At 38.1% G+C, this 27,094-nt stretch overlaps 1 protein-coding gene across 3 annotated transcripts in view; it reads right to left on the reverse strand.

Moving 5' to 3' along the window:
• Positions 1-27,094, reverse strand: part of Chn1 (chimerin 1) — a 193,083-nt gene that overhangs the window by 93,075 nt on the left and 72,914 nt on the right. For all 3 annotated transcript variants that reach the window (XM_008855298.2, XM_029557250.1, XM_029557249.1), the window contains 2 exons: positions 20,090-20,121; positions 18,084-18,197 (listed from right to left, as the gene is read on the reverse strand). In XM_008855298.2, coding sequence (XP_008853520.1) covers positions 18,084-18,197; positions 20,090-20,121 — 146 coding nt within the window. The remainder of the gene's footprint in view (positions 1-18,083; positions 18,198-20,089; positions 20,122-27,094) is intronic.

Consider the following 27,094-nt stretch of genomic DNA (forward strand, 5'->3'; position numbering starts at 1 on the left):
TGACCCTGATACCCTAGTCCTAAGAGATGGCTATATGATGATATATCCATCCTGAAGGAATATAATATCTAGGACTGCTGTATTAAAATTAACATATAATCTAGGCTATTTATATAAATAAAATATATAGTATATATAACTATTGTTGCCACAGACTATTTTTATATTTATGTACCTCCCCAACACACACACATATATAGCAGCAATTTTCATAAAGGAAACCACATAAATTCACAGTAAAATAGAAAAACAATGATACACATACTGTGATGGTCAATTTCATGTGTTTAAAAGACCCTATCAAATCTTTTTTCCTTCCTGAAAATTAATGGCACACTACTGTCTCTAAGAAAAGTTCAAACACTTTAGCAAGCTGTCATTTAGAGTATCAGCTATTGGTTTCACTTACTGTAGAGCACCAGCGACTAGCACAGCACCTGGAACTTACTAGGGCCTAAGTAAATGATTCTGAGTAGGATTACTAAATGGGCCAGGTGTAATCAAAGCACCTGGGAGACTAAGGCGGAACTGCCACAAGTTTAAGGACAGCCTGGGTTACAGAATAGACTGTCTCAAAATAGAGACAGGATGGAAAAAGTACAAAGGAAGGGTTTCAGAGGGAGAAGAAGGGGCATGAGAGAAAGCAACAGGGGCTAAAAATCATGAAAAATTCACTATATTCATGCATGAAAGTGTCATAATGAAATTCATTATAGATATAATTACATATGCTATAAAAAGTTACTAAATGGTTCCATTAACACCTTCCCTTGAGTTGGTCAGCGATATATGACACTGAAATGTATTTCAAAAGCCTCACAGGCACTATATAGAACTGTCAAAATACAATCAGATTAGCATAGGCTTGCTGGGCATACTTCAGAGAGAAGTGCTAGTACCATGCTGCACTGCTGTCCTTTCACACCTCTAATGCTCTTAAAGTAATGACGCATACGATATGAAGAGACTCCATATTAACAATGGGACTGAGCCAAATACTACTTGTGCTATCATTTCTTTACCTTAGCACTAAACCAGAGAACAATATTAAAATTTTGCTCATAACTATAGATTTATATTTTAGACTTATAAAAAATATTGTACACAAGTCTAAACCTTTTGAAAAACAGAATACATTCACATATAATCAATATGTTTATAATATTAACAAGGTTTCACTTATTTAGAAATGATGATCAGGTCCACTAACAAGTTATTGATATCTTATTTTTAAAATGATACTGATATTTCAGAATGAAAATTCATGTGGCAATAGAGGTCTAAGAAAGCAGTTTGAAGAGCTCTTTCATATTATGTATATAAATGTATGTGTACAGACATGACCCTATATAAAGTTTTTCAGATTAACTCCTTTATATTGTATAATGCTTCATTGAATCATTTCTGTATAAATTATATCCTCTTAAGAATTACATAAGATGACAATTTAATATTTTTCTTGATGATATAGGTTCATTAGCATATTATTCTAATGTGTGAATACAGAAACATCCCAGAGGCTACTGTAATGTACTGAGATGCTGTGATGGTTAGTGCTGTCAACTTGACAAAACTCAGAATCACCTAAGAAACAGGCCTCTGGGCATGCATGATTGTTATCTTGATTACATTAACTAGGGTAGGAAGGCCCCTTCCACTGTGGGTGCAGCCATTCCTGTCTGGGATCCAGGACCATGTGAGAGGAAAGGGGGCTGAGCAGCATACATTCTCTTCTTCCTGTCTGTGGAGGCGATGTGAACAGCTGCTTCAAGCTGCTGCTGCTCTGACTTCCCTGTCATGATGCACTATACCGTGTACTGGAAGCTGAAATAAGTCCCCTCACCTTGAGTTGCTTTTGTGGGGGATTTTATAACAGCAACAGTAAAAGAAACTAAGATTGCCCTTCCCCATCTCAGCTGCCCCCTCACCCCCAGCAACTGAACAGTTAGTTCTTGGATCTAGTTTTATGTTTCTCAAATTCTTTTTGTAGGTTAACTAGGTTAAACATTACTATTTACTACTTTTTATATACTATAACATGGAAAAAAAGACAAAAAGAATTAATGTTTAAAACCTGTATTAAACAGATCCACTGGGGATTACTGAGCATTCTTTTGCAATAAACACTTGGACTCTGCTAATTAGCCATTAACAGCCATTTCTCATGCATTTCAAAATATGGCATTTTGGCCACATTTTGGAGGCTCACTTTGGTCTCACTTTAATTTCAGAACCAACTATTTGCTAGCAATCAGCAAATTACTGGTTTTTTTCCTTATACATATGACTATCAATGCATTATTTATATACAATATCTTATATTCACTGATGATGAGTTTTTACCACTGGCAAGATGCAGAGCTTCTGCAACAGCTCCGAAAAAGTTAACCCTATGTTCTTTTGTAGCCTATTGGACTGTTCTCTATCCTACTCAAACACTTATCTGTTATTATCACTATAGTTTTATATTTTATATAAATGGAATCATAGGCTGTCAAGATGGTTCAATGGGTAAAAGTGCTTGCCATGCAAGCCTGCTGACCTGAGCTGGATCATCAAAATCCATGAAAAAAGCCAGATGTGGTGGCTTACACCTGTAACTCCAGTATTCCTACTGTAAGATGGGAAGTGAGGACAGGAAAATCACCTGGAAACTTGCAGGCCACCCAGCCTGGAGAACACAGACTGGGAGAAGCAACAGGAGAGAACCTGGCCTCAACAGGTGGAAGGAGAGAACTGACTCCCGAAAGATGTCCTCTGATCTCCACATGCACACCTGTACTCACACATACAACAATAATAAATAAAATAATAATTAGAAAAGCAATGGAATCATAAAATGTATTCTTTTGTGACTGGATGCCTAAGTGTTTAACATAAAGATTCCCTTTAAACTGATGGATCTCATACTCATCAGATTTTAAATAGAGCCAGACCAGGATTTCTAGATGTGGAAAAGCAGTAAGCTGTTTTGTATAAACTAGTTTGCTTCTTTGTCTCTAGTAAACAATCACATTGAGCATCTCTGATCTGCAAATCTGTATGTAATCTGAAATGCTGTAAAATCCAACTTTTGGGGCATTGGTATGATGTCATAGTGGATAATTCTACATGAGACATCATGGGACATAGACCAAATGAAAGAGCACTAAAAAATTACCTTCAGGTTATGTGTATAGCATGTATGAAATATAAAAGAATTCTGTATTTGAATTGGGTCACATCTCCAAGATCTCATTATACACAGGTAAATATTTGAAAATCCTAAATACCATCTCAAGTGTTTTAGGTCAAAGTCATTCAGCCAAGAGAGCTGTCTTCAACTATGGCTGTCATTGTTATTTTTAATGTCTGGTAAGCAGAAGGCTTATGTGCATTATGCCATATTATCTAATAACTCTATGAAGTATTACTATTACATCCTCATTTTACAGCTAAGGAAAATGAGAGTTAAGGAGATTAAATAACTTGTTCCAAGTCATACAGAGAATTTAGGAAGCAGAGCTTGAACCCAGGACTATATGACTAAAAGTTATGTTCTCAGTCAGTGACCACGTACATTGACTTTAAAAACCACAAAGTTAAAATGGTCACTAAAAGCCCCATAATTAGACCATGTATCTTTTAGAGTGACATAGCTAAGGAATCATGAATCTCTCTGCCTACTGAGATATCCTTAGTTAAGAATAATGATCTAAATGAAAAATGGCTTTCTGCAGTTTCTTATTTATACAAAGAATTGTGTCCTAAGGAAGTGTTCAGAGTCTGACAAGTCTTAATACAATATAATCTATTGACCAAAGCTCAGGGTATACAGCTCTGCACATGGTTAAGGAAGTCAAGATGAGTAAGGCTTCCTTTCTGCCTCCAAGGACCTCACTTCATTTTTAAAGACAGACAGGGACATAAATAGCCTTTTACTGTAGGTGGTACCCTTCTGCCTAGTTGTATTTAAGGAATGCTTAAAGAGCATTTCAGAAAATTCAGGTTAATAACTGCATGATTAAAAAAAAAAAGCCACCAGGCACAAACATGAAATAGGACTCATATGTAACCTTGTGTGCTAGGTACCGTTCCTAAAAATCACAACACCTGAGTCATGAGATTTTCTATGAGCCTAAAAATCTGGCAGGATATAGCTAGTGGAACTCACGTCAAGAATTCTGAAATTCCTAGCTGGGCAATCTATAGTTTGGAGAATAACTGCAGCTGAGAGCAGAAGCCAAGGTAATGGCTAACACAAGGATCTGCAGCAAGAACGGAGGGGGCAAGATGGATTCTCAGAGCGTGCAAGAACCGCAGGCAGCTCTTTAAGCCTGGACAGCGCAGGAGACATTCACAGGACAGCTATTCTACTAGATTCAATGATGACAGGACAACATGGGAGGGAAGGGGTGAAGCCAAAGGAAATGATACATTTAATAAGATGAGGGTACTTTATCAATATGTGAACCAAAATACCTATATGAGCGCTTCAGAAAGCAGCTAAAAAGCTGTAATACTCCAAGCAAGTGTGAATGAAGCCCAGAAAAGCTGCACTGAAAGGGTAAGAAAAGCTATTTCACTTCATCTGCAACAACCCCTGCTCCAAGCTGGCATAGCTCTGCAATGCCTGTGGCTTCTGGGTGGGGTGGGAGGAGAAGAATGAAACATGTATTTATTCGGCTTTTCTGACAACTTCCTGAGGGCTTAGTTTTTCTCTTGCCCAACACAGAATGCTAATGGAACCAGCATTGTTTGAATGTTGTGTGGGGGCCTACTGAAAGCCAAGGCAAGAGGGCAAGAACAAGCTTGCTGCAGTAAAAGAGGGCCTGCAGTGCCACCCACAGAGTCCAGTGTAGCTCAGTGTGAGCAGGCAAAGTTGCTCATGGCTTCTCCCTTAGAAAGTGGAGAACAGCAGAATGCATTGCAATGTTTTGGCTTCTCAGAGAGATGTACAAGAAACTTGTATCTGACTCATTCATTTTTGGAGTTGGCATACAGTTGTTCCCCAATATCCACGGGAGACTGGCTCCAGGACTCCCTATGGATATCAAAATCTGCCTTCTATGAAATGGCACAGTACTTGCATGTAACATACAATATTCCTCCATATACTTTAAATTACCTGTAGATTACTTGTAATTCCTAAGACAGTATTAATTTTGAGAATATCTTATACCATATCGTTTGGGAAATAATAACCAGAAAAATGTCTTTGTGTATTCAGTACCAATTGGGGATGGTATTTTCAGTCCAGAACCCATGGCTATATACAATCAATCGTGTTTCAGATGATTGAAAACTACTGAGAAAGAAGGATGGGGTAAGGTGGGGCAGAGCATCTTGCTGCTCTATACCTCAGAACTTGTCTTATCCCAGATACTAGAGAAAGAATGTAAGAGCTCCTTTAAGAAACACTGGCAAAACTTTCCAATTCAAAGATTATATGCATAAACCCTGAAAAAATTCAATCCAACCCCCCAAATTTTAGAGCCTCTCAGAATGTCTAAACAGGCTGATTGATAAAAGACCTTCTGTATGCAAATAGCCCATAAAAGATAGAGGCAGCTGTTTTGGGGAATGCATATAAGTTGGGGAAAATAAACAAGCAATCCTACCCAAAACAAGACAAAAGTCAACAACAAAACCCAAGAAGCATTGAAGCACTGTGGTGGTTTGAATGAAAATGTTCCCCATAGGTGCCAAGTGTTTGGACATTTTGTCCCCAGATGATGGCGCTCTTTTGGGAGGTTTTAGAAGGTGTGGCTATCCTGGAGGAAGCATGTCACTGGGGGTGGGCTTAGAGAGTTCTTAAGCCTTGCTAGATCTTTAGTCACTCTCTTGCTTCCTGTGCCTGCATGATGTGAGAGCTTAGCTTCTACTGTTCCTGCTCCAGCTACCTCCAGCCACCATGCCTCCCTGCCATGATGAACTGTAATTCCCCTGGAACCGTAAGCTCAAATAAACTCTTTCTTCTATAAATTGCTTGGGTCAGTGCTTCTATCACAGCAACAGAAAAGTGACTAATACAGTAATTGGTACCAGAGACTGGGCTGTTGGCTGTGAAGAACCTGATCACGTGGGGTTTCGAAGAAATGTGCAAGACTTTGGAAGTTTGAGCTAGAAGAGTGGTTGATTGCTGTAAGTGGAGCTTAACAGGCCATTCTAATAGGGGCCTGGAAGAAAGTAGTGCTGAGAACAATGTAGTTCCAGAGGGAAATAAGGACTTAAGCAGCAATTGGGATATTTTGGCAAAAAGTCTGGCAGGAGTCTGCCCACAGCCAAAAAGCTTGTCTGAAGTCTAAGTTGAAAAGCCATGGACTAATTTTAATTTCTCTGGCAGAAAAAATTTCAAGACAGCCTAATGTAAAAATGGTGGCGTGGCTATTAATGGTGACTATTATACAGATTTACAGTGAAAAGGAGCAAATGGGGCAGAAAGAAATACAGAATGTACAGGATGGACTGAAAAAGAGCACTAGGAAGATTAATGTTGGAGCCCTGGCATGTGGAGAGGATCCCTTTGATAAGGAGATTAAAGTGATTAGGGAGGGGCCTAGAGATTCAAACTTAAACAATGAAGAGAGTGCCTCCAGGGCAAGACCACACCCAGTTAAGCCTCCAACTTGTGAAAGGAAAATGCTGCAGGGACCACTGAAGAGAAAAGCTTCTAAAATGGATAAAGCAAGCTGGGGTCCTTCCCAAACTTGCAGTCAAACTTGGCAGTGTCATTCACCTGGTGCTGGCTTTAGAGGCATGAAAGATGGAAGAGTGAACGGGTCATCAATTCTTCCTCCGAGGTTTCAGAGAGCCTCAAAGCCAGGCAGCGTGAAGCAGGGGTGCCCCTGCCTAGAGAAGGCCCTAATAGGCCGTTGCGTGAAGCTATGAAGGTGAAGCCTGGTTGGCAATGGAGACCCCAAGAAGTTAGTGATGAAGAACTGTGAGGCATCTGCTAAGAAGACCTGCACACAAGGAGTGGTACCAGCACAAGAGAGAGATGTGTGTTCACACAGGAAAACTAGAGAGGCTGAGTCATCTACACCCTTTGGAAGTTAAGTTCCAGAAGCTGGATGTGGAGCTACTGGATTTGGTGTTTGCCCTGCTGGTTTTCAGTCTTGTTGCGGTCCAGTATTTCCTTACTATGCCTCCATTCCTCCCTTTTGGAATGGTAATGTGTATTTGGTTCCACTGTATGTTGGGAGTATGTAATTTGTCTTTTGATTTTATAGAGGCCACTTTGGACTGTGAACTTTTGAATAGTATTGAGACTGATAATGACTATGGGGACTTTTAAAGTTGGACTAAATACATTTTGCATTTTATATGGCTATGAGCCTTTGGAGGCCAGGGAGTAGAATAATTAAAGCACATAAGACACAAAGACACAGAGACACACAGCCCAGTCAATGGAATGAACCTGAATTTCAACCAGAAAGAAATCAACATTTATGAATCACCTGATCAAGAATTCAAACTAATGTCAAAGTAATAGAAACAGAAGATAAAAGGTAGGTGCCAAGGGCTAGGAGAGGTGAAAACAGTGAGCATACAGTTTCAGTTACACAAGATGAAAAAGTTAGAGAGCTCAGTTGAACAGCAATGTACATTTAGTTAGCAATATTGTGGTCACACATTATTAAATGATTAAATTATATGAGTAGTTCAGAAACCTGGGTATGGATTAGGAAAAACGAAAGGACAATCTAAACATATTGAAAACTTTCCTTTCTTCAGTAAATCCAACTACATCTTATATAAGGCAAGAGAAGTTTAAGTCTTAATCCTTATACTGAACATGTGGCTATTAGGGAAATTATTCCTATCTATAGCAAAAATTCAGAAGTCTCTGAAATTTCAAAGATTACACTTTAAGTATTAATATATGTGTATAAATATACAAGTATATGTATACACAAATGTAACACACACACACACACACACACACACACACACACACACACACACACACACACACATATGCTCAAATCTAAAATACATCTGCTCCAAGCATTTGGGGTAAGCTTTAAAAAGCTTATTTCAATGATAACAACATGGTATTATATTTTAAAGTAAATTTTAAGTAAATTATGCTGTCTATCCTTTAAATAAACACTGATTTTATGACACTACAGGACTACTAAGCTCTACTGTTATGTAAGCTATCACCTACTTTAATATCCAGAAAATTTCTCAAAAAGTGATTTGTAATCTTATCTAAAAAGAAGCTAAAAATATTTTTGAAAAATGGTTCTGTAGAGCATTATTTTCCTCTTATTCTAAATAGCACAAGTAGGTTTGCAGGAAATGAAATGAAACCATGGTAACCAACTGAACCTATCATGAGCCATCAGATCAAAAGAACACATAGTACATTACACGCCGACGCCTACTAGCAGCATAATCCTTCCCTGGTTCTTTCTGATCCTTTTCTAAACATGAAAAGTGCTTTCAACCAATGTTCTGTAAAATGTGAAAAGCCCTTACCAATATCTACTGTGATTCTCTGGGAATTATGACTCTGTTAATGTTAGAATTCAAACTAATATTCTCAAATTCAATTAGGAATTATTGGTTCTTTGAAATCACTGGAAAAATTTAATTTTTATTTCAGTGCATTTTAGCGTTTTCTAACATAGTAACAATGGTTTCCTCATATAAATCTTCAGAACTATAAAAATGAATTAATATTATCACAGAAATTCTTTGCTTAACAAATTTTTATCAGCTTCTAAACTCAAAGCCACCATAAATTACATCTTGTCCATTCTATCACCAATGGTCAACAGGCTAGCAACACTAAATGCACAGAACTGAGCCCAGTGTGTTCTTAAACTGCCAACCATCTGCTAAAATGAAATAAACAAGGTAATGATACCTTTTGCCAGTCATGAGCTGTTTATTATACAACTACAAAGCCTGGAAGACAATAGGACAAACTTCTGCAAAGACTAGAGATCACTTCTGTTAATAAGGGAAAACACACTCTACATGTGTGACATAAAAATTGATGTGGATTTTAGGCATGGCTAATTTCTAAAAGGCCAGACAAATAATTGTGAATAGCACTGTGGAACTAGTACGCTGCAGTGAGAAAGTACCCAATTTATCATTATACTTTTATTTGAAAAATATTTACCACATTTATCTATTGCTTTCAACATCATAAAAGTATAACAAATGACACAAAAGCAAGCATGATGTTATTTTAGGAGAATTACTGTTGTTTTCCTTTAACTAGTTATTCAAATTTAGTATACTTTATTTTTTGAAGCTAGTGATTAAACTCACGGCCTTGCTTATGCTAAGTCCAAGCTCTACCACTGACTTACCCAAACCCTAGCCACAAATTGTTTTTGTAAGTACAAACAATCACAGAGGGGTCTTACAATGGAATTTTAGTTTAAACCATTAAACCTTGAATATACTTAATCTGGCTTTCTTCCTTTGAGGCAAGTGGAAACAGCCCTTGATATTTAATTGGTAGAATTACTATCTTTAAAAGCCTTAACTAATAGTTTCTCTGCTTTATAAAAATGATAATGGGTTGCTAACTTTAAAATATTAACTTTTTAAAAAGTCAATGTTTTTTTTTTAAATTGAGTTTAGTCAAGTGTCACACTCTAGTCAATTTATATATAAACCCTCATATATTTCATTATTAGGTCAAGATGTTGTTTTTAACAAGCTATATTTCCCTGCTTCTTAGTTTTTTTGTTCTTCAGCACTTAAGCCTTAGTTTTCTCCTCTGTAAAAGGCAGAAAATTCTAGTGTGCTAGAATTCGATAAAACCAAATTTTCTAACTGGTTGTCATGAACAGAGTGACAGGTTACAGGATTATTGAACCCATGTCGCCTTTAAGGAAGCCAAGAAGGGTCTAATACCACTGGAGTTCCTGGGCTAGGCACATATGGCCATGTCTGGCCCTGTGTATTTATCCCACACAGATCCTAAAACACTGCCTGTGACTTCTATTTCTGTTGTCCCATGACTAACCAAACCTTCCTCTCACTGGTTATTTAAGTAAGTTGATATACCTCATTTAAAAGCCTCATATATTTAGGAGATACTGATTTTCTTTTTTACTTACGGTTGTAATTAATGTTTTCATTTTTTTCTAGGAAGAAAAACAGCCGTATCAATTTTTTTCTGATCGTAAAATGGTACACATAATAATAATTTGTGAAAATAAAATCAAGCAACTTAAAAGGAACAAAGAAGTAAAAACCACCTTTAAACTCATCACTCAGATAAACCCTGAACATCTTGGCGATCACTCTTTTAGACAGTGCTTGCTTACATATGCACCCACAGATACATAACTTTGCCTAAGTAGTGTGGAGCTACACATACTGTTCTGTATAATGATTTTATTTTTCAGATTAAAATGGGCTATATATGCTTCAGAATTTATCAAATAAGAAGTGTGACATACTTCAAAAGGAAATATAATTTATCTAAACATTATGATTTTTTGGTTTTAAAATTCTCACTTGTTTTCCATTATTTAAAAAAATTCTAAATAATTCTTATCTTGACACATAAAATAAACAGGAAAGTGACAAGTACTGTGAGTCTAAGCTTCTCTGGCACACATCCAAATCTGCCCTGGGAACATCCGAATCCAGAATTTAGGGCTTATCAAGACTCTTGCACATATGCCATTGTGTTCTTCTCCCAGTCTAGAGATGTGAAGATGAGTCAGCTTAACAAAAATATTTCTGGAGCTGCCAAATTTGGAGCTAACATTTCTTTTCAAAGTGAACCTGTAAGGTATTAAGAAACCCTTTAAATTTCAGTTTTCCACAGGCAAAGGAAAATGCTTACTAAATTGATTTTCTAGGCCCTGGGCTTCATCTCCAGCATGGCAACAAACAAAGAAACACATACATGCATCCTTTGGGGGCATGGCAAGTACTGCCTAGCATGCACAGAGCCTTGGGTTGCATCATCAGCACACCTCTCTCCCACAGTCTAAGTAATTCTGCTAAAACTTAGTTACTTATCACCACCTTTTCCACTCAATGCTCTTACTGTTCTGGTCTAAATTGCAATGTAACCATCACTAGCTTCTATTCTAAACCTTCAGTGACCCCCATTTTTACAGAAAAAGCAAACTCTTAAGGTGACTATCAGGCATTCCTGTCACACTTATTGCTAAAACTTCCTGCACTCCTACCCCTCCCACCAGCCTGCCATACATCAAACAATTCGTGCTGTTCTATATATTAGTGTGGTTATTTCCTTCTTCCCAAAATACTCATTTCATCATATTTTTCTACCTGATAAACCTCTAGTCTATCCTTAAGAGCATGTTTTCTTTTAAGATTTATTTTTAGTACTTTTAATTCTGTTTGTATGTGTCCGTGTGTGGTATGCCCATGTGTGGGTATGGGTGACTGTGGAGGCCAGAGGCACTGGATCCCTTTGGTGCTGGAGTTACAGTCAGTTATAAGCTACCTGAAATATCTTCTTTTATTGACCCACTGAATGAGCATGTCAATTCAGCTGGCTGGTTGGCCAGTGAGCCTCTGGGATATGCCTGACTCCAGGCAGAGCTGGGATTACAGGTGTATGCTGCTGTACCTGGCTTTTTACATGGGTGTCAGGGATTTGAATGCATGTTCCTGTTTATTTAACAAGCACTTTATTGACTGAGTCATCTCCCCAGCCCAGAAGACTAAAAGTTTTGATAATTACATGATGGGTTATCCTTTTTGCCTAACAAAGAAACATCCTTAATGGCTACAGCCTACCAAGCTGTACCTTTGTGGCTAACTGGTATCTATTTCGTCTCTCTTTCTAAAATCCTGTTCCTTTGTTTAAACAAGAAAAAAAACCACATTCTGGGTACTAGTTCAGCTTTCCAAAAGCCTTCCTCTTTTTCCAGAAGAGGCTGACAGCATTTCCCAACAGTAGAAGAGATAGTAGTTAGATAAGCACTCAGTGCCTCTACTTCCCTGTAGATGCTCTAGGCTCACTGGTGGGAAGTATGACCACACCGGTCTTACCATTCTGAAGGGAAGCAGACACACTACATAAGACAGGGAAGACTCCTTGGTACACTCGCTGAAGATAAACAAGGAAGCACACAACTCTGCCCCATAGCTACCTTTTGACCCCAAAGGAAAGACAGCCTTAGAGGGAAACTGATGCTATGAGTGTCCACGAATAGAAACAGAAGACCACAGCCCTCTGCCACATCACTGACCATCCAAGCTATATAACGTCTTCAAGCTTTTATTATGAGATATTTCCTTAACTAATTTATGTTTAAGCCAGTATAGCTTGCTGAGTTTTGAGTGACAGGTAATACTTTCAGCTGAAAGCATCTCAATTGATAAAGAATATGGATCTACAAAATGGGACAGTAGGCTTTAAAACTATCTCCTTTGAGAAATACTGTGATTGCCATACTCATTTTACAAATCAGAAACTAAAGCTTCAAAGCTTCAATATATATATAGCAGGTAGACACCGGATCCCAGGCTGTCAGACTCTACATCTACAGTTTCACTGCATTCAATATATCAGGTAGACATCAGAGCCCAGGCTATCAGGCTCTGTGTCTATAGCTCCAGTGCATTTCCAAAGTTCTAGCAAGGAGAGCGATTACTTTGTGACAGACTTTTAAAAAAAATCTCAACTTCATATTTTCTTTGAACTTACTTTTCTTTTTTCAATCTATACATTACATTCAAATGGTTCTGTTCAAGTGGCTGCTGTTTTGAATGTTTCTTTTAGCCTTTCCTCTAGCTATTATAATTCTATACTTAAGAAAAATGAACAAATCTAGAAATCAAAGCCACTGTCAAAAGGGTTTATTCTATGCTAAAGGGAATCCACATTAACAGAAGACTGGTGACATGTCTAAGCAAAGCAAGCTTTAGTCCTATGCCAGTTAAAAGTGTGAGTTCCAGGACAGCTGGAGCTATAGGGAGACCCTGTCTCAAAAAGACCAAAAACAAACAAACAAACAAACAAAATGTAATATTGATACAGTTTTTTTTAACTAATTCCAAGAAAACTCTTATCCAATCAAGTATGTACTACATTAAATGAGTGATTTAGAAGGAACAAAAGAGAGAACTTTATGTTTAGCAATAATTTCACCTATTTACATATTTTAGTTAAGGCAAAAAAGTAAATAGTTATTAGCATAAAATGTCAGTAATAAATTTCCTGAGTTAGTAAAGGTTCTCTTGCACTCCAATTAAAAATGTAAAATATAAAAAAGTTTCAGACAGGCAAATTTAAAAAAAATTCTGAATGGGTTACAACTTTACATATACCCAGAAATCACTTAGATTCTTATGAAGTACAGCGAAGAGAAAACAGATGCCAAGTATTTAAGGGATATTTTCACATGATCAATCATATTAGCCATTTACAAGTTTCTGTACCTCTTTATTTCAGTTTCCAAGACACAGATAAAAATTCCAAAACTAAATGACAAAGTACCTGAAATTAGGAATTCAACTGATGGGAGTTAATAACAGAACTGAAACAGAGGGCTACAGAAGTTGGAAATTGGTAGAGCACCTGTCTGGAATGTATAAGGCCCTTGGTTTGATCCTCAGAACTATATATATAAAAAGTAGAATATAAGACTAGTGAACTGGAAGATAAATCAACAGAAACTGTCCAAACTTAATCTAACAATTTTTCTTCTAGTGAGGTAAAATGCTTAATTTTGCGCAAGCGCATGTGTGTGTGTATGTGTGCGTGTGTATGCATGAGGTCAGAGGACAACCTTCAATGTTGTTCCTCAGGTGCCATCCATATTGGTTTTTGTTTGTTTGTTTGTTTGTTTTTGGTCTGAGACAGGGTCTCCCTGTAGCCCCAGCTGTCCTGGAACTCACTATGTAGACCAGGCTGGCCTTGAACTCACAGACATCCACCTGCCTCTGCCTCCCAAGTGCTGGGTTTAAAGGCGTGTGCCACCATGCCCAGCTTGTTTTATTTTTTAATATCTTATTATTTTTATTTTATGTGTATAAGTGTATTGCCTGCATGTAAGTGCACCCATGTTGTGCAATGCCCACGGAGAGCAGAAGAGGCTGTTGGATCCCCTGGAACTGGAGTTACAAACAGTTAGCTGCTATGTGGGTGCTGGGATTCGAACCCGGGTCTTCTGCAAGAACAGCCAGTGTCCTTAACTGCTGAGCCATCTCTCCAGCCCCTTTTGTTTTGTTTTTTGAGACGGGATATCTCAGTGACTTGGATACCACCAAGTACAAGTAGGCTAGGCTGGCTGGCGAGCCCCAAGGATCCAATCCATCTGTCCCTGCCTTCCCAGCACCGCACTGGGATTACAGCAGATGTGTGCTATCACACGCCCAGTTTTTTTTTTTAATGTGGGTTTTGGGGGTTGTGTTCAGGTGTTCTTTATCAACTGAGACATCTCCACAGTCCAGTGAAGAATATGTTTTAAAAAATTAGTTCTTGAACTGGTGGTCAGTATGTTTCTAGCAACATGAAACCTTGGGTTCAATCGCCAGCGCTGAAAAAATTCAGTTCTTAAACTATGAAAACGGCAAAACAAAACATGTTTTCAGCTGAACTTTTTAAGTTATATTAAATTACTTAATATCTGACATGGTATCTCCTTAAGCTGTAATTAATGGAAATGTCAAATCAATCTACAGAAAACCCCCAGATCACCGTGAACCAGGTGATGGGTCATGACTGAGTGCCTGGCTGGTAGAATCCTTCTTTCACCTGCACACTCTGAACTTAATGAAGCATTTAACCTCTTTTTTGACTACAGACAACTGCCACATGACAGCACCTGGACACCACACTAACACCTTACAAGACCGTTTGTGAAGTGCAAGAGAGATACCAATGGGCAGGGGGCAGATCCCTCAAACCTGTGTCTTCCTCACCCCTATAACCTTACTAATCACTGCTTGGTTTTTTGCTTTTCAGAGATGGGGTTACCCTTTGTTGCCCAGGTTGGCCTTTGAATTCCTAGACTTTGGGGATCCCCCATCCCAACCTTTCCCAGCAGCTGAGACTATAGGGGTCAGCCTCTGCATCTGACAACTATATGAGATTTCAGGATGATCATTTATGCTATTGTGGGGGCTTCCCTGAACAGGAGACAAAGCTGGCCAAAAAGGCATTTACAAACTAGTCCAGGAAGTGGCTTAGAATTGAAAAGGAAGAGAAATGTTGAACATACTTGAGAAACGGGATTGTGGGTTTGGCTATATGAGATAAGCAACATGAAAAAGTTTCTTAATTATCAGGTCATATAGGTATATATAGTATCTAAGTATTTATAGTATCTAAGTATTTAAGATCTATGAAAAGGTATGAAATTGAAACAGGTATGGATCCAGAATATGAAAGAAAAATTTTTAAAAACTAAAATTAATTTCAAAAGAAGTTTATATTTTAAAAGTAACAAACATTTTAACAGATTAAAAACATATTTGATATGAAATATAGTATGTGGTATAAGGAAAGGAAGGAGGTGTGGAATGAATGCTGTAAGGCCCAAAAATCTAAGAGAAAAACAAAAATGATTAGTCTCTGTATTGTAGATAAGACTGAGTAACAGTGTTACCAGATAAGAAGACTATGAACAGCATTACGTATTTGGAAGGAAAGGTGATGAGCTCAGTTTTGGACATATTGATTGGTCTTAATATAGCTACTGAGGACTCTGAGGTTCAGGACTTACTTCTGATTTTAGAGAGCCCTGGGTCAACACAGCAAATGCACAAAGAATATAGATGGCTATGAACCAGACAAGCTGTTTACCCCAATGGATTGTACATCATGTTAAAAACAAAACACACTAATGTGAATTGGGAGAATTATCAGCAGAAGACCCGAGTTCGAATCCCAGCACCCATATGGCAGCTAACAACTGTCTGTAACTCCAGTTCCAGGGGATTCGACAGCCTCTTCTGTCCTCCACGAGCATTGCACAACACAGGTGCACTTGCCTACATGCAGGCAATACATGCATACACATAAAATAAAAATACATATTTTATAAAGAATAGTATTATTTTAATACAACTTTGAGTTCATATTCTGCTTAATACTCCCACCATGAATGTAATTTAAAACAGGGAAAATGTCTATTATATTTCGATGCATAAATTAAGTTCCTCTTCCTACCCAACTTATAGTTCCCTGTACTCATTGTTTCTTTTCTAGTAACAATTTTGTGGATATTTTCAATAATAAAAGACAGACTGTAGGTTACCACAGATGTAAGAATTAAAAACACCCCCTTCAATCTAATGGTCATCCATTCTGTAATCTCTACTCTAAGATTCACTGGGCCATACAGATAGAAAATGAGTAGAATAAGAGGGCAGGAGGGTTGGAAGGAGGAAGACCTCGGGTGGTCTGGGTGTTACTTTACTCCAACCTAAATCCTTGGCCCTCGAGCATTTGCTGATATGAGCCAGAGAAAACTACGTGGCGGCTATGTCATGAGAGGCAAAAGAGTTCACAGGAAAGTCTTGTAACTTTCTTGGAGGTCTTGGACAATCTTGGAGAAGGATGGGGAAACTGCCACAAAGGGAACAGAATTTTGCTCTTCCTCCTTCCAACTTACTCTGGTCCACTGGCTATTGCTAAATCAAGGCTTATTTACACCAATCATATGAGCAGATTACTGGAAAACGCAGTGGTGCGGAATTCTAATATAAAGTTTAGGGAGTAAAAAGACAAAGATATTGACTTCGAGGACTGGAGATGAAGCTAAATTGCTTGCATAACATGCACAGGGCCCTGGGTTTGAGCCCCCATACAGCAGAGGAAAACAACAACAACAACAAAAAACCAAAAAACAGGAAAAGTAAACAACTTCAAATAATTCTGTGATTTGCCCCAAATTAGTCTTCTAGTAAAAATGGTAGGAAAATAAACAGATATTTGGATTACCAAAGTAGATATTTTCCTCTCATAGCAAAATTAAAGTCTAATAAACAATATAATTAATAGTTAAGTCCCTGCTCATCACATAGACAGAAGTAGTTGGAGAAGGAGTCGGGCAGGTTAGTCTTTAAGCATCTTTTTATTCTCTATCTGTGGCTACAAAAGAAACATTTCTATGACCACTTCCAAAAACTTCTATGACCTCAGGAAGTTTATGCTACTTGCTAGCCTCTTTCAAAGAAGAGATTAGTGTGAATTAACAAGTGAGAAAATGAGCAAAGACAACAGATACTTATTCTAAGTGTTTGGGACAGGAAAGAATGTAGTATTTAAAACTACACTCTGCCAGGCGTGGTGGTGCACACCTTTAATCCCAGCACTCGGGAGGCAGAGACAGGCAGATCTCTGTAAGAGGCCAGCCTGGTCTACATAGAGAGTTCCAGGACAGCTGGGGCTACAGGGAGACCCTGTCTCAAAAAAACAAAACAAAAAAACTACACTCTAAAGGCTGACTGGGTTCAAACGCCAACTACATAACTTATTATGTGTGTATGCCCTTGGTTGGTCATGTTATTCCTCCTCCAGGCCCTCTGTTTCTTCAACTGCAAAGTGGGGAGAATAACAGTACGTAATTATTTTGAGGATGAAGTTACAAGCCTGGAATGGAGAAATCCCAATGGAAAGGCATGCTGTTGTATTACTGTTCTTATTACTGGGTTATTAATGACGTGTTTAGGGAAATACTTGTTTCTGGGTACTGCACTGTAAGCTAAGAACAGTCAAAACATAAGATGAAGTTCAGTTTGTAGGAAGAGCCAAGAGCTCTCAAGAAGCTACTTCAACCAAAATCCAACGTAAGAAATGACATTGGCTGTAGCTTTATCAGTCACAAAGTTTTCTTTAGCCTCTTTCCTTATTCAAGAGCTAGATGGAAGTTGACACAGCAAGACAGAGAGAAGGGGAAAAATGGCAGGGAGCAGCTATTACAAACAAGCTTTAAAAAGTGTTTTAATTCTTAATTACTGAGTGCTACCATTCATGAGGAATTTTTAAAAGGTCTCAATGCTATTAAAATGGTAATTAGGTCCCAAGAAAACAAGAACCAATTCAATTACATGCTGGATGCCTTTAAATTTTAAAGCCCACTATTAAGAGGCTTTAAATAAAGTATGGTTATGATTGCAAGTCCATGACCAACCTTAAAGCCAAAGTGTATGTTCCTGGCTGCCGCTGGCTCTCCCGAATTAGGTAGCTTCCCTCAGCCACACTCAAGAGCTGATCAGCGGCTTCTCTAGAGATCATGCCATGAAACCTACGGAACAAAGTCAGTTCAGAGACAGGGCTATCCATGTTTCCTCAATGTAACAGGCTAAAAACCCCCTCCCACCTTCACCTGCTATTTTCTAGACTCTGCCACACATGGACGGAAAGCACTTAGGTTTAACTGTGCTGCTCTGGGCATGGTCCCTAGCTAGCTTCTCTGTGTGATCAGAACAGCACCAAAGGAGCTAGTTAGTCTAGTTACCAACCCCAAAGCAAAGTCCACATTCCTAAGGGAGGCTCCGCCACCTCTCTCAAAAGAACAGTCCTTTCTCATGTGGTCATTTGACCATACAGGCTTGCTGCAGAATAATAAGCAAATGTAACTTGTTTCTTCTTCCCAGTTGTGGCTGTGATCCAAAATCCTGGCTGGAAGTCCACGCTGGCAACTTTCCAGGACCCCAGTTCTCCTTAATTGGCATGATCATCCAATAATGTGCATAATCTGCATTACTAAATACTCAGACCACACACAAACAGCTCAGCACTTTCTTGCACTTCCTGTCCAAACCTTATCATTTTATTAACAAAAGAAGAAAAGAAAAATAAACACAAAATAGCAAACAGTCTTTAGTTCTATAGTCAGGTGACAAGCTATACTAAAAATTATTTTAAATGCGGTTTTAATTTCCAAGGTCTTAATTTTTCTGATTATTTAGAAACTGAAAATAAGCACTTTGAAGGAAAGAATAAAAACCACCTGTAATTCCATCATTACCCAAATAAAAACCTTTGTTTTTCATGACTTAAGATCATATCAGATAAACAATGTATATGGCAAATATTTTTAAATTACAGATATGTTTTTAAGTCCTACGAATGGACCCTAGGCAACACATCTGTAAATTGGGATGGGATTGAGTGATTACAAACCTCTGCTGCTCGTTCCAGTCTTGAATTACACGCTTGTTCTTCTGACCGAGTATCTCTCATCAAAATTGAAATTACAGTAGATTTTAAAATACTGTAATGCTCAGTATCAATATTAAATGGAAAACTCAAGAAACAAATCTGCATGTACAAGATTCTCAATTCTATAAAAACCCAAGAAGGAGCTGGATGCATTGGCACACCACTGTACTTCCATCACAAGGAGGTTAAGGCAGGAGGGTCACAAGTTTGAGGAAACCTGGGCTTTATTAATAGAGACACTCTGTATTAAATAAATAAAATTAGGAAAACATCTTCAGAAGATAGTATTCAAATTTTTATACATTGTTTCTGGGTAGCATGAATTGTATTTTTTCTGATAAAGAGACTACATAATGAAGAAAACTTGAAGAGGGGCAATATAAAACAAGCTTTCCATATCCTAATTGAATATATATGTGTTTGAATATGTTTAATACACATACATATATAAGTATACACATTTTCTTCATATCTATACCTAGGACTATTTGTCTATATGGCTTGCTTCCTTAACAGTACCGCATGCTCATTTTCTGATGAAATATTGTCTTCTATAAAGAAGACAAGTATAAACTTGTCTTAATTTTCCATATTTATACAATTAAGAGAAAGGAAAATTAGGGGCTGGAGAGATAGCTCAGTGGTTAAGAACACTAGCTGCTCTTGTCAAGACCTGGGTTTGGTTCCCAGCACCTACATGGCAGCTAACAACTGTCCTAATTCCAGTTCCAGAGGATCTGATGCCCTCTTCTGACCTCTGTGGGCATTGCATGACACAGGTGCACTTACATACATGCAGGCAATATAATCATGTGTATAAAACAAAAATAATAAATATTTTTAAAGAGAGAAAATTTTATTCCATCAAACTAGAATGTTTATATCATCTTGCTTTTTTACCCAAACCATACATTTACCTGTATCTTTTACATATGCAAATATAAAAAATATTGTCTGATAATCCACACTTACTCTCTTCCATAATACTTTGGTCTGTTTTCTACCTGTAGAAAAAGGAAAGAAAAGTATACTTGTGAAAATCCAAATATGCAAAATGTAACTCAGTAGTTTATACATTACAACAAACTAAAGCAATTATTACGAAAACAAATAATATTAGTGAGCAGAGGATGAAATCTAAGTTTTATCAATTAGCTGGGCTAGTTCCTGCATCTCTCTAGACAAGTTTATAATGTATATATGCTGTGTGTGTAGTTACAAAACTCTTTCATTTCTAGATTGCAGTGAATTAGCAAAGATATTTACAGCATTTTATTCAGACAGTAAAATTAAATATCCAAAACCTTAATGTCACAGCTATGTGACAACAGACTGTGGCTTTCTCTCCAGCCCTGCCCACTCCTCTCCCTCCTGGTGCTCCATAGTCTCCATTCTGTTAAACATCTCACTACAGCACTGTGCTTCTGTATGCCCATCAGCTCTCCTCTCACCACAGTTTCTCTTCCCCTAGCATGTTATGGCATGCATGCTGACTACAGCTAAGCAATGATCTAGAAGAGTAGGTTCTGAGGAATTCCTACTGGGTAGATTGGAAGATAGAGGGTATTTGTCTAATTTGTTCAAGAAATAATGAACAGAAAACATGGGATAGGCACTTAAAAATTTTTGTATCTCTTAGTTATTGGGGGAGGGGAGAACGTGCATGCCACAGTGTGCAAGTAGAGGTCAGAGGACAATCTGCAAGAATCATTTCTCTCCTTCCACCATGAGGGTGCAAAGGATTCAGTTTGTCATAAAGCTGAGCAGCAGGCGCCTTTATTCACTGAGCCACCTTGCTGGCTACATAGTCATTTTTCTATATGTAGGGAACACATCACTAAATTAAGACCAAAACTGCCATAATTGTTTTGGAAACATATTTGTAAGGTGATAAACAGATTATAAAGCAATTTTTAAAAGAAACAAGAAAATCACAAAGTGCAGCAGCAGTGAATGGTCTAACAACACTAAGGAGGACTACTGTGGTACCGATAAGGAGGCTGGTCAGAAAAGACCATGCTGAGATGACATTTCAACTGGTCCTGAGTGACAAGCTAATAATTCTAATTGCAAAATCATAGGAACAGAAAATGCCTTTCCCCAGCAGGTATCTAGGTGACACCACAGATTGCATTTATGGAACGCCTGCTATTTGCTGAAGGTTTTAGTTACACTTAAAGATCATTCACTCTCCACAGTAAAACAGAGATTCTACTTTTGTCTTCTAAAGATTTATCATTCTCACTTTTAACTTAGTTTTCATGGCCAAATTCTCTAATTTTTTATTTACTTTTAATTGACAAAAATTTATATACTGTACTATATATATGTATTATGATGCTTAACATAATGTGTTGATATATGTATACATTGTGGAATGAGTAAAAAAGTTAACATGTATTGCTTTACATATTTAAAATCTGCACTCAACAAATACCATGTATAGAAGACATTGTTATTAACTATAGTCACCATGTTATAAAGTTCCTTGAAACTATTCTTCCTTTTTAACTGAAATTTTGTATGCTCTAACCAACACCTTTCCAATCACTATACTGCTCCAGCATCTGGTAACTACTAATCTACTCTCTACTTCTCTGAGTTAAACATTTTAGATTCTATATAGAGGGAGATCCTGCAGTATTTGTCTATGTCTGGCTTATTTCACTTAATGTCATATCCTCCAGATTCATCATATTAATGCAAATAATAAGACTTTCTTTTGTTAAAGGCTGTGCTCAATATAAAATAAAAGCATTTCATCAAGTTATATATATATATATAGATACACACACGCACATTTTCTGTATCTATTCCTTCACTGTCTAGACACAGCTTAATTCCATATCATAGCCATTATGAACAATATCACAACAAACATGAGCATAGGGATCTCTTCAACATAGTGAGTTCATCTCCTCTGAGTAGATACCCAGTAGTAGGACTGCTGGGTAGTATGGTAGTAAAGAAACTGGGAATCAGTGAAGTTAAATTTGTTCAAGGTATTACTAGCTCTAGTGGCAGGAATAGCAAAAAACCCTGCCTTCTGTCTGACACTGCCACATCTGAATGAGGTTGAATGACAACCCTAAAGCCTGTTATTGCAGCGCCCATGTCCTGTGATTCTGCACCAAGCCTGGCTGTTGAGTCTGGATTATCTATATCTGGTCATCCAGATACAGTACTGTTTATAGCAAACTTGAGCCGTTTATTCACAGCATAGAGAGAATTCTATGTTTCAGTGAAAATCCATGCCATCTTCAAGGGCATACCCTAATGGTTTTTCAGAATCTAGCCCAGTGGATTGCCTGAAGCATTTTGGAATTCTCAAAATTGGAAACTGACACATATTTTTACCTTACATGGTAATAAATTTATCTGCCTGGTTCTTTCCTATCTTACAAATTTAATTGTTGAGTGCAGATTTTAACATGTACTCATTTTCTTAAAAGAGTCATGATTCACCTTTTCCTAAGAATTATTTTTTAAAAATATTTTATTTATTATTTTTATTTTATGGGTATGCATGTATTGCCTGCATGTAGGTAAGTGCGCCTGTGTCGTGCAGTGCCAGAGGAGGACAGAAGAGGCTGTCGGATCCCCTGGAACTGGAGTTAGGACAGTTGTTAGCTGCTGTGTGGGTGCTGGGATTTGAACCCAGGTCTTCTGAAAGAACAACCAGTGTTCTTAACCGCTGAGCCATCTCTCCAGGCCATCCTAAGAATTATTTTTAAACAATACCTTCAGGAGTCTTCATTTTCTGCTGCAATTATAGATAGGTTTTATTATTTTCCCAAGGTAAATTCCATCTGATTTGGTTTTGTTCCGTACTTTCTCTACTCATAAAATTCACTATACCATGTTTGTGTTTACACCCATAGATTAAGTTACTATAGATCCCACTGTTTAGATGGTCTTGCTTCTTGCTGTTTGTGCGTTTATAGTAGATGGAATCCCACTGAGATGGGCCAACAGCCCATGGAAAACTGACAATGCAGAGACCTGAAAGTTCAGTGCCTTGCCTCAATGGGAGGAAGATCATCTCACATTTACTACCCCCTCCAAGGCTCAGTGACTTTCGCGGAAGAGGTTGGTGGAAAGAACATAAGAGCTAGAGGAAGGGGTAGAGTGTTAACTGGAAGTGTACTCTGACCACTATGCTGGCAAGCTATAGTCATATCTCCTTCCCATCAAGAAGTCAAGGGGGGAGTCAGTTACCCCTCCCACCCAATCAGTCGACCCTAGTGGCATGTGGGGGAGGGGCTAAGGATATATAAGCCGAGAATGCCAGAAGGCACCTCTCTCACCATTTTCTGCGGCTGTCAGGAAGTCATAGGATCTATATTTGAGTGTGGACTTTCCAGTGCAGCCGTAAATGGGGGGGTGCCCACTCCTCTATAAAAAAATCCCTACCCTATGCTCTGTTAAAAAAAGAAAGAAAATAATAGGTGTTTGGATAGATCAATGACAGGAATCTGACTAGACCACAAGTGAATGGATTTGCACTGGGGAACGTCTGGGGACACTGACTTGACACAGTTGGGCCTTAACACCCAGGACAAAGTATATGGGTTCCAGCTGGGGGGGCTATGGGAGGATGGTGGTGAGGACAGGGCTATAAAGATGATTCAGATTGTTTGAGCTATTCTGTATGAAATACAACAAAAATTAATAAAAACAATTTTTTTAAAAAATTAGCTGTACTAAAAATAGGGCAGTTGGCCCCTTCAGCTACAGATGATGACTATTCTATTTTTAAAAGCAGGACTTTTTAAGAGTGGGGGCATGCATTTGCTGCATACCAAATCTTTGCTTCTGAGGTAAAAATCCAACGTTTAGGTCTTAACTTAAAGAATTAATTTACATTTCTACAGTATCATGAGATGGTTAAGCAGGTAAAGGTGCTTGCCATCAAGCCTGCTGATCTGAGTTCAATCTCTAGAACCAACATAGTAGGAGGAAAGAAACAATTCCTACAAGTTGTCTTCTGACTTCCACATGGGTGCTGTAGCATACACATTCCCCCTGTATGTTTTCAACCCCACACACGCACATACACACACAGAAATAATAGTAAAAACATTTAAGGGGCTGGAGAGATGGCTCAGTGGTTAAGAGCACTGACTGCTCTTGCAAAGAACCTGGGCTCAATTCCCAGCACCCACATGGTGGCTATGAACCGTCCTTGACTCCAGTTCCAGGGGAATACGAAGCCCTCTTCTGACCTCCGCTGCATTGCACGACATTGATGCACTCACATACTTGCAGGCAATACACTCATACACATAAAATGAAAATAAAAAAATATATTTTAAAACAACAACAAAAAAAAAACATTTAAAATGTTGCTATGAAGAATAATTTTGAATTGTCTATTCAAACTAAAACTCTGAAAATGCTGAATTTTAACTGTAGAGAACATTAAGACATAAAAATATGTTCATTAAAGCACTGTTCATAGTCACTTTATTAATGGAAGCAAATATGCAACAACAGAAGAATAACTAAACTGCTTTGTCATGTGACATTTTAATATGTACTCTCTGAAGGATGCTACAGTTCTAATAGAGAACAGTGTGGAGAAAATTTTAAGATACTGAATAAAACATTAAGTTATAGAATAGTAAGAATAGCACATAAGCATTTAGGAAAAAGCATACACACAATATTACCATATATTAGAATGGAGAGAGTGATCTGAAAGTATTTATGCCAAATTCAAATAGATACCTACAGTAAAGAAAGGGGAAAACTGACCTGAGGGGGTCATGGGAAAGACATAAAAGGGACTTTATTTTTTCTAGAGAAAAATGTATTCATGCATTAACCATATGGCTAAAATCATCTTAATAATTTTTTTAAAAAATTATTTGTAAGAGTGTTTTGCCTACATGTATATAAGTGCACCTATGCGTGCAGTGCCCACAGAGGTCAGAAGAGGGCATAGAATCCCCTGAACTGGAGTTATAGTCAGTCATTAGCAGCCATGTGGGTGCTGGGAACTGAATCTGGGTCCTCTGCAAGAGCAGCCAAGTGCTCTTAACCACTGAACCATTTTTCCAGCCCCATATTAATAATTTTAAAGATTAACTTTTGCACTGTCTAACACTGGAGACTTGGACACAATAGAATGAGGCCCCCAACATTTTGAACAGAGACTGTGGTTCTATCCCTCAACCATAAGCCCTTTGCAGAACTGAAGGTAAAAAGTACATTATCAGGCCTATGGCACTGAGGTAAAAGAAAAGGATGGAGTTGGAGAGATGGCTCAGAGGTTAAGAGTGCTTAGGGCTCTTCCACAGTACCTGAGTTTGGTTCCCAGCACCTATACCAGGCAGCTCACAATCACCTATAACTCCAGTTCCAGGGATCTGAGGCCCTCTTCTGGCCTCCATGGGCACCTGCACACATGTGCATACACACACACACACACACACACACACACACACACACAAATTTAAAAGGAGTGTTTTTTTATTATGCTCATACCAAGAGAAAAATCATCTCCAGAGATAACTTAACTGAGCTGACCCAAGTAATCCCTATTTAGCACACATTTCTTCCTCACATCATACCCCCTTCCCCAGACATATTTTGTGAAAGAGTAGTCAACCACTGTAGAATGATGCATCAATTCAACAATTTAAAAAATAAAACGTCAGCCGGGCGTGGTGGCACACACCTGTAGTCCCAGCACCTGGGAGGCAGAGGCAGGCAGATGTCTGTGAGTTCAAGGCCAGCCTGGTCTACATAGTGAGTTCCAGGACAGCTGGGGCTACAGGGAGACCCTGCTTAAAAAAATAAATAAATAAAATAAAATAAAACGCCAGCCATCCAATATGCTGTTTAGTCTTCAAAGGCTGTATGTTTGTCTTTAGTCATTAGTACAGGACACGGATGGTCTAGTTCCTCAGACATCACAGCATTCAGTGTTGCAGCATCACATCACAAAATTAAAATCAAGAGCATTTTCAGAGAGTGCCCATGTATCCAGGTGGATCACCAGGAGGCTATAATATTCTAGGACTACATCAACTTAGCCCTTTAAAAAGCACTGAACTGCTGTTCTTTAATGTTCTGTATAAAGAATCTAATAAAGGAACAGTACAGCTGATTCTCAATAGACACAATTATTTTATTAATATAATATTAATTGTATTATTAATACGTTTTGAGATGATGCTGACAATGTATTATTTTTAATTAAAAATTTAAAAAGTTATGTCTGGACATAATTAGGAAAAGAAAAATTTTATTAAACATAATTTTAAAAATCCTCACTACCTCAACAGTCAGAAGGCAGAGGCAGGAGGATCACACGTTTGAAGGTACTCTGGGCTGCATAGTGAGTTGCAGACCACGTTGGGAAAGAGAGTGAGATCCTTTTCCCAACAAAAGAAAAATCAGTGAAAAAAACTCTCACTACATATAAAACCTAATCATCCTTGATCATCACAAAGTAACAATGAAATGCAATCACAATTTACGTACATGTAGACTGTATATCTACAATCAAACTGGACCTGGACACTCAAAAACAGCCTCAGGGCTGAAGGCTTGTGATAGTGCATGCCTTTAATCTCAGCACTAGAGGCAGAGGCAGGCCGATCTCTATGAGATTGAGGCCAACCTGATCTACATAACAAGTTCCAGGTCAGCTGGGGCTACAGGGAGACCTTGTCTCAAAAACAACTAAACAAACAACAAAAATCTAGAAATCTCTACCTAAATTTGTAATTTGCATCTCTTTTAACTACTTTAAAGGAACAGTGTTGTTGAAACAAGATGTCATAAAGACAAATATTAAACCAGACATCAACTGCTCAGGAAACAAGGGCAAGAATTAACAAATGGGACTTCATTAAACTAAAAAGCTTCTGTACATTAAAGGAGGCAACCAGGGAAGCGAACAGAAAACCCAGAGAATGGGAGAAAATCTTTACCAGTGACACATCTGACAGAGGTTTAACATCCAGA

The sequence above is a fragment of the Nannospalax galili genome, unplaced genomic scaffold (assembly GCF_000622305.1).
Source record: "Nannospalax galili isolate Female #2095 unplaced genomic scaffold, S.galili_v1.0 scaffold346, whole genome shotgun sequence".
NCBI lineage: Eukaryota > Metazoa > Chordata > Mammalia > Rodentia > Spalacidae > Nannospalax > Nannospalax galili.